Source organism: Bombyx mori, chromosome 28, assembly GCF_030269925.1.
Source record: "Bombyx mori chromosome 28, ASM3026992v2".
In the NCBI taxonomy this organism is placed as follows: Eukaryota; Metazoa; Arthropoda; class Insecta; order Lepidoptera; family Bombycidae; genus Bombyx; species Bombyx mori.
The window spans coordinates 8,861,682-8,877,647 of NC_085134.1; the positions used below are offsets into that span (position 1 = coordinate 8,861,682).

The following is a 15,966-nucleotide window of genomic DNA, read 5'->3' on the forward strand; positions in this document are numbered from 1 at the left end:
GATAATTACCGTTCGTTGTCATGTCTCATATATTTTCCTGGTTCAAGGAGAATATCCTAGCTTGAAATCCTTGTGTACCAAAGCATATATGTATTTAAATATGATGGCCGAAGGAGGACGCCATCGTCTATAGGTTTCATCATTCACAATTTATTATTAATGTTAAACGTGGGTAGACGGGCAATGAGAATTGTATTACAGAATCACTCAATCGACCAATCAATTGTTTTTTGTTGTTTGCTCAGTGCTCATTTTCTTGTACTCAATCAAACACGCAATACACAGGCGCGATGTCGCTCGTTTACTCTTGAGACCTGGCACGTAATTCATACATAATAGTACGATTTTTTTTATTGCTTATATGGGTGGGCGAGCTCACGGCCCACCTAGTGTTAAGTGGTTATAGACATCCACAACGTCAATGCGCCACCCATCTCGAGATATAAGTTCTAAGGTCTCAAGTTTATTTTTTTTATTGCCCTTGTAGGGAGACGAGCATACGGCCCACCTGATGGTGAGTGGTTACCGTCGCCCATGGACTTCAGCAATGCCACAAGTATAGTTACAACGGCTGCCCCACCCTTCAAACCGAAACGCGTTACTGCTTCACGGCAGAAATAGGCAGGGTGGTAGTACCCACCCGGACTCACAAGAGGTCCTACCACCAGTTTGGTTTGGTCAACGTGGCAACAACATCAATAGCCTGCTCTTAACTGTTACTTTTGGGATGTTATCACTTTCAAACAGTTGAAGCACATAAATCGACTAACTGACCTCGGAGAGTATCGGACGCTTCGGCGAAGAGTGCAGGGGAGTAGTTAAGTGAGTAGAGCCCTGAAAACATCCTTGCGTCAGAGGTCTCGCTGTCGCGGACCAGTCCTACATACCCCCTATAGGCGCGGGGACCTCGTAGTGGTTCGGTCCCGGACAGTAAAAAAAAAGGTAACATAAGATGGGTTATAATAATTGAATTCGTATATGTCGGCGTTACGCCAGGGTTTTCACACATAAGATCTATTACAATGAAAATACAAGAAAATCTATACTAATATTATAAAGAGGAAAGATTTGTTTGTTTGTTTGTTTCGAATAGGCTCCGAAACTACTGGACCGATTTGAAAAATTCTTTTTCCATTAGAAGCCGACATTGTCCCTGATGAACATAGGCTACTTTTTTTTATTTTTATTTTTTTTTATTTTTTTGGTTTCATGAGTGTTTTAATGTTTCCGAAGCGAAGCGAGGGCGGGTCGTACAATATAATTGTATAAAACGCTAACATTATTTAATTTTGTTTATTACGAAAAGCCACGTCTTAGTTTTTACACAATTAGCCATTTCGTTTTGGTTATAGCAACTACAACTTCTTTTATACAAAGAAATGGAATTACTACAAAATAATTCATAAAATTTAGCTTAATGTTCACAATAAATTATCATTCTTCTTCTTCTTCATTAAACATATTCTGAACATTTTCACATCAAAACAGTGTCTACTAAATATTGAATATGGTAGAATAACAGTTCAATTTTATTAATAATAAATAAATAATTAAATAATGACATAGAATAAACTAAACTAGAAATCATGTTAACTATTGTCAATAGTGGCAATTGCAGCCATACATCTCATGTGTATGCTGCAAACTATTGAAAAGCTCCTTTATCTAAAGCCCATTCTAAATGGTCTGATTACAACAAAAATCTTTTGCTATAGAAACTGAGTCAACATTCAAAATTCAACTTTGTACCGTAAGTGGTAGTTCTAATTTAGCTTATAAGACGTGACCTAAACAAACAAATTAACTTTGCAAGTAAAATAAGGGCTTCTAGAAAGTTATTTTATATGGTTGGCTAGTCATATAAATTCAGGGCTCACCTAATGTTGTATAGTTAATGGATCCTATTGGTTTTATAATGTAACTAGCTTTTGCCCACGACTCCGTCCGCGTGGAATAGTTACTTGGGCATAACGCTAAATTTTACCCCCACTTCATTTACGTAGAAAGTGAAAATATTTTTTAATTATAGAATGTTAAGAAGCTATTTAAGCCCCTATTTTGAAACATTATTTATTGGTGCTCCACCTGTATCGGCCTTACCGTGATGTTTATATAGCCTATAATAGCCTTTCTCGATAAATGAGCTATCTGACACTGAAAGAATTTTTCAAACCGGACCAATAGCTCCTGAGATTATCGCGTTCAAACAAACAAACTCTTCAGCTTTATAATATTAGTATAGATTGCTGGCGATTGCCAGAACAAATTAAGTCAACTAGTGGTCTCTCAGTAGTCTAAATTCGACTATAAGTAATTGAAATTATAAGTTTAAACATTATTATGGTAATCGCAGATTTCGCCAAGACTACGCTATAGATAAAAAATATTAAAGACAAACAGTATTAAACACTCAAAACAATATTCTCAAAGTAAAGTTGTGTCAAATACATGGTAGTGTGTGTAATGGTTATTTTATTGATTTAATGTATATTTTAAGCATAATTAAAAAAAAAAAATACATTCTGCACTCCTTTATTTTCTCTAAGTGTGGGTAATATCATACTCCTCCGTCCGCGCAATTTTCGTAAAAAGGGGTACAAAGTTTGTGCTTCACTTAATAATATATTATACTAGTAGATGAGCTTGAACAGGGTCTTTGACACTAAAATGCTTTAAGTTTCCCGGCTGAAAGAGATGATAGTACTAATTGGATGTTCGTATAAAGCCAAATTGGGACTATTATAAAATTTGGTTATTATAGGGAACGATGTGTGATAAGTTCGTATCTTAGCAGCGAAGGCTGACTGTTTCCCGTGTGATGCGACAATTTTTCAAATAAATAGCAATTTTGCAAAGGCAAATCTACACGTGTGCTTTCTTTTTAAAGAAGCTGACTTTCAAAAAGCTTTTTACTTAAGTTCACATTGTGCAGCAGCCGGGTGTTCCTTTTTCTAATTCTTTTCTCAATCTTCCATCCATCCAAATGAAACTATGTGTGCTTTAAGAAAAAACAAAGTTGTAATAAAAAGCCGGTACTGGTAGTAATATGAGAATTTGTGAATGATGTTCACTAATTCATAGAAACTGAGAAATCAAAATTGTATCGAGAAGCATTAGGTCGACGTGACGCGTAATGTGCGGCGAGCGATTCCGCTTCCAGGGCCCAAGGTGGTGCCCCAAAGGAGACGGTGCGGTATGCACGGATCGCCCTGACCGCGATCGCGACGTCCACTTTGCGGCCACGTTTTCACGGGTCTGGGCACGGTACCAGACCAGTGCCCCGTAAGTAAAGAAGGCGCACCACCAGTTCGGGACCCTCAACGTTCAGAAGAAGCCGTCTTAACAAGCTAGCCACCGCCGTCAGCCCAGGCCCAACCCTTTAAAATGAGCGCGGAAGCTCAAATTTTACCTAGATGACATGATTTTTTCTTGATTAATCTTTAGCAGTGGCAATGGCTTGACAGCAGTCCTGAGTTGATGTCTAAGAGCAGTACTTATAAATACCATTAGGTTACATAATCATTAGCATTGCATATATGGTATTGAAAATAGCAGCAGTAAGCAAAACGCCAAGCGTTAATTGAGTGAAGGTTCCTCGCCTGAAAAGGGTATGCATGTGAATACACTTTTGCAACATAAATTAACGTAAGACGACTAGTTTAACCCCACAAAAGGAAACTTTAACATAACTGTCCGCATACTGAACGATGCTAGAACAATAAATCTTGACCTCTCATCTGGGTGAATTTTGCAAAAGCCTTTATCCAAGTCCAGAGTGGGACTTTAATATATTGTCGGTACCGTGTATTGGATTAACATACCTTTAGTCTAAAGTCTGAGTTTATTCATTGCCGTTTATTTTTGAAAAGAAACAGACCTGTTTTGCGGTAATGATAGAATGATGCGGTGGATATACATATTTTGGATGTCATTTTTTGGATTAAGAAGAAATCGCCGGATTTTCGAATATGCGTTGAAAGCTGAAAGTGGGAGGGGTAAAGATGAATCAAAGACTGCTCAAAAACCCGTATCCGAGCCTCGGGAGACACGGAACTCATTCAAGGCAAGCTGAGCTAAGGCGATGCGTTTCACGCAAAGCTCATAATATCACCCAACTACACGCCGGATGTAAGAAATGAAAAAGCTGAAGTAGATTTAGCTGTATAATCCTATGTTAAATATTAAGGTTTATTACGCTATATTAAGCGCTTTGTTTAATATTAAGGTTTTTTTTATGAAAGAAAGATAACTAGTGGTTCAAAGGCCTTTTACGAGGTTAAGATCCGTATGATTAGGATGTGCTTGAACAAGGAAGTAAAACGTTAGATTAACGAAAAATACAAGAAATTTAGGTACATATTTATTAGAAATTTCATTTATATTGCAAAGGAATGGTGCGCTCCGGCTTGACGAGGAGGCAGCCGTTATAGCGTTAACCACAATACATCAGTGTGCTGGGGAATTGTTATATAAATCAAAAGGATATTCTATACTAATATTATAAAGAGGAAAGATTTGTTTGTTTGTTTGTTTCGAATAGGCTCCGAAACTACTGGACCGATTTGAAAAATTATTTTTCCATTAGAAGCCGACATTGTCCCTGATGAACATAGGCTACTTTTTTTAATTTATTTTTTATTTATTTTTTTTGGTTTCATGTGTGTTTTAATGTTTCCGAAGCGAAGCGAGGGCGGGTCGCTAGTGTTTCTATAAAATGGCGTATAAGATTAAACATAAAAAGTTGAGGACTTTAGTCAGTTTTTCGCGAGTCTTAATTATACATTAAGCTTAATTTATTAAGATAATTAAAGCTGTTTTTTTTTCGGACGTCAGACGTTTAGGGTATCACGGTCACTGATGACTCCGCGACTGTCAGTCGTTCTCTCTCTCTCTCTCTCTAATGCTACTCATCCCACATGGTGGTGGGGTCAGCTTTCATTATTTCACTCCTCCATTTAGCTCTGTCTTCGACTTCCTTATCGGTAACATTGCATTCCCTCTTATCCACGATCGTCGATCATCCGTGACCACGATAACTGTATAGTATCTAAAACGTCGGAAATAATATTATAATGGCAATAAATATGTGACATTGAGCCGTATGAGTTAGTTTTATAAATAGTAAAATTTCATTATTAGCTAACTGGGCGTTTTGATTGTCAATAATATATTATAGACACAGATTTCTCCGTAAAACATAGAACTAACACATCGAACCACTAGAACTATATTCATAACAAACAATAATCATTTTGTTTGTTATATTTACCCTCTCGGAAACCAGAAACCTTATTAAGCCATTGTCAATCAAAATGAAACGGGAATAGACTGACAGTATTATGAGGAAATCTTTCAAGTTTCCCGAGCGCTATCAAAGTTTTTCCAACTCCGGGACACTCAATAAAAACAAAAGGACGATAGCCTCACATACAGAACAATTATTTTGCGAGCAAACCTTCTAACTATTTCGGCACAAGAACAGAGAAAGAGCAAAGCAAACATAAGTTATAAGACTATATTTTTACTCGTAAACCGAGGGTAGAATCGAAGGAACAAACAGCTGGCTTATTTGTTTTGTTGTACATGCCTTGATACGTGCTCCATGAATTTGTTATTTGATTTCCGCGATCAGTTCTCTTGTATGAACATTTCGTTTTTTTTTTTATATCCAGGAAATAGTTTAGAAAATATCTGAGGTCCAATGGAACTCGATGAGTGATATTGAATGATTTATTGGTTTATTTTTCAGGTTTATAGGTTTATTGATTTATATGATTTCCTGGTTTGATATTTATTTATTCCCTTACCATTTTCGTAGCCAGTTTTTTTTTACTAAAGCTCATGGCCCATTCGGTATCGCACAGCGGAGTTTAATGACATCAAAATCTATATTTTTTGTTGAAATATGCACAAACTTATAATCGTCATGACGACCATGGATTCAGATATCAGTGTCACGCCAATAAAAAATTGCAAGAAATGCAGGGCGATATCTTCGAAATATTGGTACATATAGTTACGCCGGTAAGAGTAACGGCATCTATCGTCGAATAGTCGAACCAATATCGAAGGATCTAGTAGCATCTAGAACGCTCGAGAAGTAGAACGCCATGTTAATCCTGAAACCTGCCTGATATCATCGACCCATCTTTTTTGTTGTCTGCCTCTTTACCTTTTACCTTCCCTTGAGTAGTGCTAGAGCCTTCCCAATGTGTGCTTATTTAGCTCCATTGTTTCTTTCCTCTGACCGTGACTCCCGCCCAACATGGTAACACAAAAAACATTACATATTTTCCTGATCGTTACTTGAGTCTGACTAAAAATAGAATACGTCTACAGTACCTAAAACATTTGAAAAACTATTTCAGTACTTACAAAACTACGTCTTTATAGACTACTAGCCGTACTAGCCCGCTAAGTTATTCTAGGCATTAAACATTAACATTATTATTTATTGTCATTATTATTAGGGAGTCCAACACTCATATAAATCCAATCCATTAAGTACATGTATTTTCTACATGGATACCATGTTTTAAGTCAATCGGATTCATAGTTCAGTAGTTTAGACACGTCCTTACGGATCCATCAGATCCAATAACTTTTGCATTAGACGCCTTCAGCTCTAACACTAGGAGCAGGCTTAGGGACCTCGGTAACCGTACTCGTCGAACTCGACAAAGAGTTCGCCGTGCAACCTAACCCATGAATCAGCTCGCTGAGTTTCTCGCCGGATCTTCTCAGTGGGTCGCGATTCCGATCCGGTAGTAGATTCATTCGCGAAGCAGCTACTCTTGAGCTGTTAGGTCTCCTTCGGAGGCGCTCGGGTAGCTGTTAGCAAATCCCACCCCTCCTAGCTGAGCCTTTGCTCGCCCACCTGTCCTGGTGAAACTGGAAAGGCCTCCGGGCCACCAGTAATACCTCAATCATAAAAAAAAAAGGAACATCCGTAACAATAAGTGTAGATTTATATATTAGTATAGATATTTTGTCACTTCGATTATTGTTTACAATAAGATATATTTATCACGCTCATTCTCGTTCTTTATGCTAGAACATGAATATCGTTGAAAGATATGAGTTCGATACCTATTAATATTATATGATATTATGTATGACTGTATTGAATCACAACTATTGAAGTCGTCGTGGCCTAACGGATAAGACGTCCGGTACACTCGTGTTGAGCGATGCACCGGTGCTCGGATCTCAGGCGGGTACCAATTTTTCTAATGAAATACGTACTCAACAAATGTTCACGATTGACTTCCACGGTGAAGGAATAACATCGTGTAATAAAAATCAAAGCCGCAAAATTATAATTTGCGTAATTACTGGTGGTAGGACCTCTTGTGAGTCCGCGAGGGTGGGTACCACCGCCCTGCCTATTTCTGCCGTGAAGCAGTAATGCGTTTCGGTTTGAAGGGTGGGGCAGCCGTTGTGACTATACTGAGACCTTAGAACTATATCTCAAGGTGTGTGGCGCATTTACGTTGTGGATGTCAATGGGCTCCAGTAACTACTTAACACCAGGTGGGCTGTGAGCTCGTCCACTCATCTAAGCAATAAAAAAAAAACTTGAGGGTTAATTTGTTTAACAACAACGTAGTAAGTAGTAGTTTTTAACTAAAGGTTAATAATCTTCGGTCTGCGGACTTTTAAAATTTTAATTGAAATTAACGTATTGAATAAAGAAAGTAACATATTGAACATTCAGAAGTTACGTAACTCAGGCAATTCAGCTTCAGAACACAAAATTTCGTGTTCACAGAACAAGTCGACACAAAATCAAACTAAAACCACTTTTGGGTGTCGTCCGTGAGCACAAAAACTCTATGGTATTCGAAGAATTGAAACTAAAAGCTAAAGAAAGGAATGGAAGCTAAAACTAAAACAGTGGAAAGATTAAAATAATTTTAATAATATGTGCGATCCAACCGAAAGCCAGACTTGAACACTTATCTGTTATATAGGGGTATTTGACCCGACTTAAGCAACAACAGTAGTAATCTATAGTATAGTATAGTATATTAATACGTGAAGCAAAAACTTTGTATCCCTTTTTACGAAAATTGCGCGGACGGAGGGGTATAAAATTTCCCACACTTATAGAGAATATAGAGAAGGAGTGCACAATGCTAATATTTTTTTTAAATAATGCATAAAATATACATTAAATCAATAAAGAAAACACTACACACACTACATACCATGTATTTGACGCACACACGCATGCATACTATTTATTGTCAAACTTTTGTTCTTGACGTCTGTTGTCAAATTGAGAATAGATTAAATATTGTTTGTCTTTGTTAATATTTTTTATAGTGTAGTCTTGGCGAAATTTGTGATTATAGAAGTATAGAAGTATATTATTCTTTGACAATAATGTTTAAACTTACAATTTCAATTATTTATAGTCGAACTTCGACAACTAGTTATTATAAATGATCTATCTAAAATCAATCTAAAATAATGGTAACCTAAGTTGAAATTATATACCATCCGATCGCAAATTCTCGTCTACTGGACTTTAATGATTCTGACGTCACGCTTCTATTATCGCATTTATTACATTACGTTTTATAGTTGTTCGGCCTAGGTCCAAGCTCGTACATAAAGAGATAAACAACTTCGAGACTTAACAATAATCTGAAACTTTTCTACTAAAGATCGCATCTTAAAAGTTACCTGCTTCTTATCTGCACAAAGACTTCTGAATGTCGATAGCAAAATTTTATTAAATTATCATTAATTTTTGTTTTTAGTTCAGATTTCAATACGGTATCGTGAATGCTTTACGAATTAGAGAACACTATTTAGTTTTCAGAAGAAAAACAGAGTCCTAGATCAGATAAACAAAATCCTAACAATTATATGCTCAGTTTGCTTTCTTAATTAGTACTCCTCTAATTTCTATCTATAACGTCGGTGTTAGAGCATTTTGTAAGTCTGGTCCGTCCCGCAATTCAGTCTACATCTGCCGTAAGCTAATCAGTTTTAAAAATAATCTGATAATTTTACTGAAGCCGACGAGAGTTTAACGCTGTTCTTTGAAATTGGCGGTACTGTCGTTGTCATATGCTTTTCTGTAATCGGCCAAAGACGGACACTATGGTATTTGAATCGGTCATATCTGGACATCTATAAGGTCTGTATCCAGAACGGGATTGGGGTAACTCTCGATGAGACTCATGCCACAATGGTTTCAGCGTGTTACCTTATCATATATATCCTAATTTCAGTGCAATATCAATTCAAATCAACTATAAATAAATAAATAAATATTTACTAATAATCACGCCACGTTAACTGGTCCCGTGATAAGTTCGTACAGAACTTGTGTTACAGGTACCAGATAAGGGATATAAATGTAAGATTTTTATTATACACATACATATATTTTAATATACATCTATAACCCTGGAAAAGATATTTATATTTATCATACAAATATCTTCCCTTGGCGGGATTCGAACCCGCGACCCCCTTGTGTAGTGACCATGTCACTTTACCACTACACCAGACGGCCGTTATGACAAACTTGTTTTATTTTTTTTGTTAGCAAAGCGTATGATTGTCAAAGACCCACACCACATTGAGTGTTCTTGGGAGTTGCTTAATTAGATTTCGTTATGACAGCGTGAAGACTGAAGCCACATCCAACGGCGCCCTCTCTCGGCTGTACATAGCGAATGCAAATAGAAACGATTCGGGCAACTACACCTGTTCGCTGGCGGATGTTGCAACTTCCGCTGTTTCAGTTCACGTTTTGAGAGGTAAGCAGTTGTTCGCAGTTTTGTCAGTTGTGCATCTCGTTGACCCTGTAGTGCAGTAATTAGCGCCTTTGACTACTGGACTCAAGCACTGTAGCTTATTTCGGGCAAACGTTTGATTCATAGGTTTGTTTACTCTTTGTGTCCGTGCTTAATAGATGTATACATTTCAATATATGTAGGTACATTTCTATATATGAGTCTCCTGGAAACCGGTACAGGGAATTCAGACTTGGGGGCAAGATGATTGTGTGAGACCGAACCCGGTTATTGTTATTATTATTATTATTGAGACGCGTAAGTCAAATAAACATGATTATAGTTTTTGAAAATCCAAATAATTTCCAATAAATTTGGGAAATTATTTGTAGAGCGCATTGTAAGCTCACGTGAGTGAGTGTGGGTAAGTATTGGTCAGCCATTGTATGTACCTATATAATAGAATAGAAGTGGCCAAAAAAATAAGTCGCCTGATGTATTCGTATCGAGCGATGCGACCGATGTTCAAATCCCCGCATTTTTCTAATACGATTTTTCTAATACTTACTTAGGTCATGTTCACAAATGAATCAATATAATTTACTTAAATACTTTGAGACATAGACCTCAAGTCTCAAGGTTGGTAACGGTATTCACGGGTTTCAGTAACCCCTTAACCCGAGGAGGGTTGAGGTTGATTCGACGTCAAAGTCTTAAATTTATCCAATAAATCAAATTTGTAATCTGTCTCCATCATTCACGATATCAACGTAAAATATTATCCAAATCGTTGCCAATTTTGTGCCGATTAAATGGGATCCCAATATTTTTCCGTAATGAATTCCAAACGAACTGATATTTTAAAATGATTTAACCTTCGCCGTTCCACCTGATAATCTATTTTCGAGAAACATCATGAATAATTTATTGCGGGGAATGAAAAATTCGCGGAGAAAGCCGAAAATGTGGTTTGAACTGTGGATTTCTTGGATGGTCTTGTGTCGTCAATTACGTGAGGCTCTTTTAATCGCACTCATGCAAAGCAGATGAGTGCATCAATCACTTGGTGATGAAGTAGCAAATTCTAGTATCTAGAGGTGTAGGTTAAGGTGGGAGCACGAAAAGCTAACGAGACGATCTCACAGCCAACCTGGTGCTAAGTGGTTACTGGAACCCATAGACATCTACGTTGTAAATGCGCCAGCCATCTTTAAATATAAGTTCTGAGGTCTCAAGTATAGTTACAACGGCTGCCCCACCTTTCAAACCGAAACGCATTACTGCTTCACGGCAGAAATAGGCAGAGTGGGAGTATCTACCCGCGCGCACTCACAAGAGGTCATACCTGTAGTAAAAAAGTGTGTAATATATTACAAACAGTAGCGAAATTTTATAATAATGCGTGAAATTTTCGCAGGTGAAAATCCCCTCGCGATGCAACGTGGAGCTGCGTCTGCGTTATCCCATCCACTGGCGTCTGCGGTCGTTTTATTTATTAGCTGACGTTTGGCCGGCGCTTGTCTGCGCCATCTATAGTTCAAAACACCACCGTTTTTTACAAATCAAATTAGTTTTAAAACTTGTTAAATTGTTGTGATGGGCAGTTTCATTGCGATTGTGTCTTTAGCCAGTGGCGGTAAACGAGTTATTGGAATGTAATTATCGGTAATGCCAAAAGCAATGTTAATGCATTTCTAATAAGATGTCGAGTTAATCGTTTTCCTAATTTTAACTTTTAGTTGTATCGTTTGAGTTTTTTTCGGATTTTGAATGGATTTTATTGAGAAGATCGAAACCAATTCATCTTGCCAAGATCGTAGTTTTTACGGTGATGTATTTGTTAAAGTGTTTTAAGAGATCGTATTTAATTTAGTGCCTCGAGTGGCAGATGACGTCACCTCGCTCGACACAGGAATTTCACACTCAGCACACACTCAACTTGTTTGCTCTGATCACTCTGTCGCCTTTGACGATACAGCCAAACTGAGCGATAACTCGAATAATAATTTTACAACATTCTTTAAGGTTTCATTGTTTTTTGCGTCAATAAAAAGATCACTACAAATTCTGGACGCCAAAATATCAGGCAGTTATTTTAAATGCATTTTATTTTCCGAAGCCACCTTTTATTATGTACCATCTAGTTTATTTATATTAATTATCATGTCTACAATATCTTTATTGTGATTTATGTATTTATTCAGTTCACAGTTTTATGATAGCCAACTTTATGTTTCCATAAAATCGAACGTAAATCGCACAGTGAATTTAAAAGCGAGATTTTAGTTGTCCAAAGCCCAAACACGTATACCAAAAGAGGAATGAAATGCGAGAACATTTCTGAACACACATCAGGACGAAATAGACAAGAGTTCAAGCGTTTAAGTCATAAAATTCAGAGTCGTTATCTCGGTGACGTCAGTCACTTACCGTCCGGAATCCGAAATCAGAATTTTTACGACCACCGCTCGTTTTACGCCCCCTTTACGGGCACTCAATCGCACGCATCGCAAAAGGTTGGACGTGTTTCAAAACTGTATCCCAACTTTGACTAGTCTTTGCACTTTGATATTTAGTTCGATACATTCTGTTTTTTTATATTAGGAACTTTTGGAGTTGCGATGGGTACACAAACACTCAGGGTGAAGCTCATAGACACTCTGGCGTGAATATTTCCGTCTTGAGACATTAGATAATATTTTCAATCAAATTATAATGATATCGTAAAGAGATTTTATTCAAATCTTCGAATTCCGGTAAATACTGTATTAGCGGTGGAGCTAGTAGGCAGCGGCTTGGCTTTGGCCCTAGCATTGCTGAAGTCCATGGTCGACGGTAGCTACACACCATTAGGTGGGCTGGATGGTCGTCTGCCTACAAGGGTAATAAAAAAAAGCTATTTTTAACTTTCGGAACTACTTGTTATTTGAATAGTTTTGTAAATGAACCATTGTTTTGCTTATTTCAAATTAAATTCACCAGTAAAGTGATATGACTCATCCTTCTTTACGATATTTCGTTTGACCCACTTTTTCGGTAACCAAATGCAGAGAATTCGACAATAATACGGAAAGCTATAAATTAAAAATTTGTTATGAAACATTATAACGCTGCCATGTTACGAGGTCTCCCCGCGTTCTGTATTCGCAGTGCCAGAGAAACTTATTTATTGGTCTCCCACATTCCGTATCGTAAAATGTTACAGCTAAACTATTTTAGCTTCAAAACTGTCACAAATAATCCTGACTCAATAATGCTTCGCAGTAAATGTACCGACAAAACAATTTATATTTATTGCGGGTAGGCTGATGAACCGGTTTTGCATTGTTCCGAAAATACAGGATCGTTTGCTGACAACAAAATTGTAAGTCCATGTTTATGCCCAAGAAATCTTATATGATTAATAAATTTGTAGAGATGAAAATTCCTTAAGAACACAGACCGCAATTATTTATAATGACGTTATTATAATAGTGCATTAACATTGCTTAAAGAATCTCTGTGCCGTTTAAGTAACTATATTTATTCTATGTTAAAAAATTTGTTGATAGCAAAAAAAATTTCTGAAGCTCGGGTGAAAATTCTTCGTCCATTTCTAGGTCTATCTATCTCTGTCTAATCATAATCTTAGAGACGCATCAACAATCCGTGAAGTTCTAGATAGTTTGGTTGTTTATACAAAATGTATTCGTCCACTTTGGGTGCGCGTTGGCCGCATAATAAATGGCCTCACAATATACCCACATAAACGTCTTTGTTGTTTCCAAATCGTAACGATTATTCGTATTTAAGTTTTCAAAGAGAACGATTGAAATAAGTTTTACTTTTCTATAACGTACTGTTGGTATTGAAAGAATTCAGTTCTGTCTCCCATGTAGATGTATCATAGTTTGGTATGTAAGTAATTTGAAAAATCCAGAGCTAGGGTACGGCTTATTTAATTTAGTTTTTTTTTTATGAACGCTTTGAAATCTAACGGTTTGTATCCATCATTCAGGGGATGCTTATGGGCTTTAGACTAGTAACAGTTGCAAAAAGAATCGTTTAACTGTTGTGAGATTTATTGGAACGCCAAAAATGAGCGGTAGGCAGCGGCTTGGCTCTGCCCCTGGCATTGCTGAAGTAAATGGGCGACGGTAACCACTCACCATCAGGTGGGCCGTGTGCTCGTCTGTCTACAAGGGCAATAAAAAAAAAAAAAAACAAAATGTATCCTTTCGCTTTAAGAAAGCTGAAATAATGTTGTAATGAAATAACAGTCTTTGGCAAGAACGTTCCGAATTACAATTCGGATGTTGAAAGAGTATTGGTGTCAAAGATAAAATCCATTTCTAATTTTTCACTCATACGTTGACCATAAATTTACTTTATTAACACACTACTATCGTAGACCCGAGTCGTGTTTTTAAACGGTCTAATAAATTAGCTCAGTGAACCATAACCCCTAAATACCGACAACACATTCAAATCATGAGCTGCCGTTGGCTTCATGAGCTCGTATGAGTAAGTGTGAAGCAGTAACCCGTTTCAGCTTAAAGAGTAGGTCAGCCGTTGTACTATACAATAGAGACATAGAGCTTATGCCTCAAGATGAGTGGCGGCATTTACGTTGTTGATGTCCATGGGCTTAATACCACTTAACACCAGGCGGGCCGTCGTTCACCCATCAAAACAGTAAAAAAGTCTGATTATAACTATGCACGAACACAAGCAAATCACAGAAAAGCATATATCCAAACAAAACTGTATAAGAAAGTTCTAAAAATAGCGGCCTCATAAAAAGTCTAATCCATATTTTGGACGGCCACAAAAGCAAATATGTTACGTCGAGAACCGTCTTGGGAAACTTAACGTTCTAACCTTTTAATACTAAGTCGGACGAGAAATCGGGCCGATAAATCACAATAATGGTCCTTCAAATGATCGTTAGGGAAACACGACAGCTAAGGAATAAGAATACTAAAATGCCGTTACAACTTCTTCGGTGGCCATAAATAAAAACAGCCGTGACGCGAATTACTTTCGCGAAGGCGCGGTAGCGTGACAATTTGACGTATTCGTGTCCATTGCGTAGCTAGTTCAACAAGCTTATGTGTTTTGTCATTCTCTATAAGTTAAAATTATATTAGTTGAAAGCTTCGCTGCTATTTTGGTTCCTATTCAAACAACAAGCCATACAAAGTTTTGAGAGTTTTTATTGGCGGTAGGGCATTTTGTATGCGTGCCCTAGTTGGTATTACCGCCTTGCCTATGTCTGCGGCGAAGCACAATTGTGTTTCGGTTGGAAGGGTGAGTCAGTACTTACAGTATACAATTAAGACATAGACCTCGTGTCTCAAGGTGGTGGCTCTGGAATACGGGCTGTGATGCCTATGGACTCCGCTAATCTTTACCTATCTTTCTATCTATTTCTAGCACAATCTTCTGTTTCTGTCTAACTTTAATTAGTGTGAGGAATAATAGTGGTCGCGTGGGTTGGCATTATTCTCCGTCTTATTCTCCTCCGCAAAGTTATCATGCTTCCCAAGCCGCCGTTTCCATTCAGTTGAGGCTTCGAATTCAAATTTTAAGAAGAGGTCGAATTCAAAAATTGTTAGTAATTAAATTTAAAAAGATCGAGATTGTACTGAGCAGGAATTCCCAAACTGTTTTGGGCAAGATATTCCTTTTCCAAAATGGATTGATACCTCAGACCCCAATGGTCAATTTACTTTAAATATCCTATCTCTATTTTTTTTCCTATTGATCCAAAATACTTACCAGTTTAAAAACTTTACGGTTTGTTAAGTTAAATTTAGCATCGTTTTGTCATAAAAAAATCACAAAATAACTGATGAATAGTAGAATGAAGTCGGCTTTACTCGCTGTTCTGATTTCTCGATTTAGGCACATTTTGATTCTATAAACGCTGTCGCAACACATCGGCTGTTGGTTGAAAGTCTTGTGCTACATTGGTTATGTTATATGATGCGTGAGGCCATTGAAAGAATAATAAAAAACCTTAATAAAGATGATGGTTGGTGCTTATCTGACTCTTGGGATAATCTTCTCCACTGTCAAACCTAAAAATACTGTTAGCTCTGTGCAAATAAACATAAATTTTGCGTACGAACGAAGTAGACGTAAAAAACTAGACAATATTTGGTTCAATATAAAAAATAATAAAGCTGTATATCATTTTTGTCTTTATCTCTTTCACATCACGTAATTC

The 15,966-nt window shown here is 37.2% G+C and overlaps 1 protein-coding gene across 1 annotated transcript in view; it reads left to right on the plus strand.

The window, feature by feature from the left end:
- The window catches only part of LOC101746138 (protein ver-1), a 33,781-nt gene extending 22,429 nt beyond the window's left edge, over positions 1-11,352 (plus strand). Inside the window, exons 5-6 of the mRNA XM_021346804.3 lie at positions 9,643-9,779; positions 11,173-11,352. Coding sequence (XP_021202479.1) covers positions 9,643-9,779; positions 11,173-11,258 — 223 coding nt within the window. The 3' untranslated portion in view covers positions 11,259-11,352. The remainder of the gene's footprint in view (positions 1-9,642; positions 9,780-11,172) is intronic.
- The last annotated feature ends 4,614 nt before the right edge of the window (positions 11,353-15,966 follow it).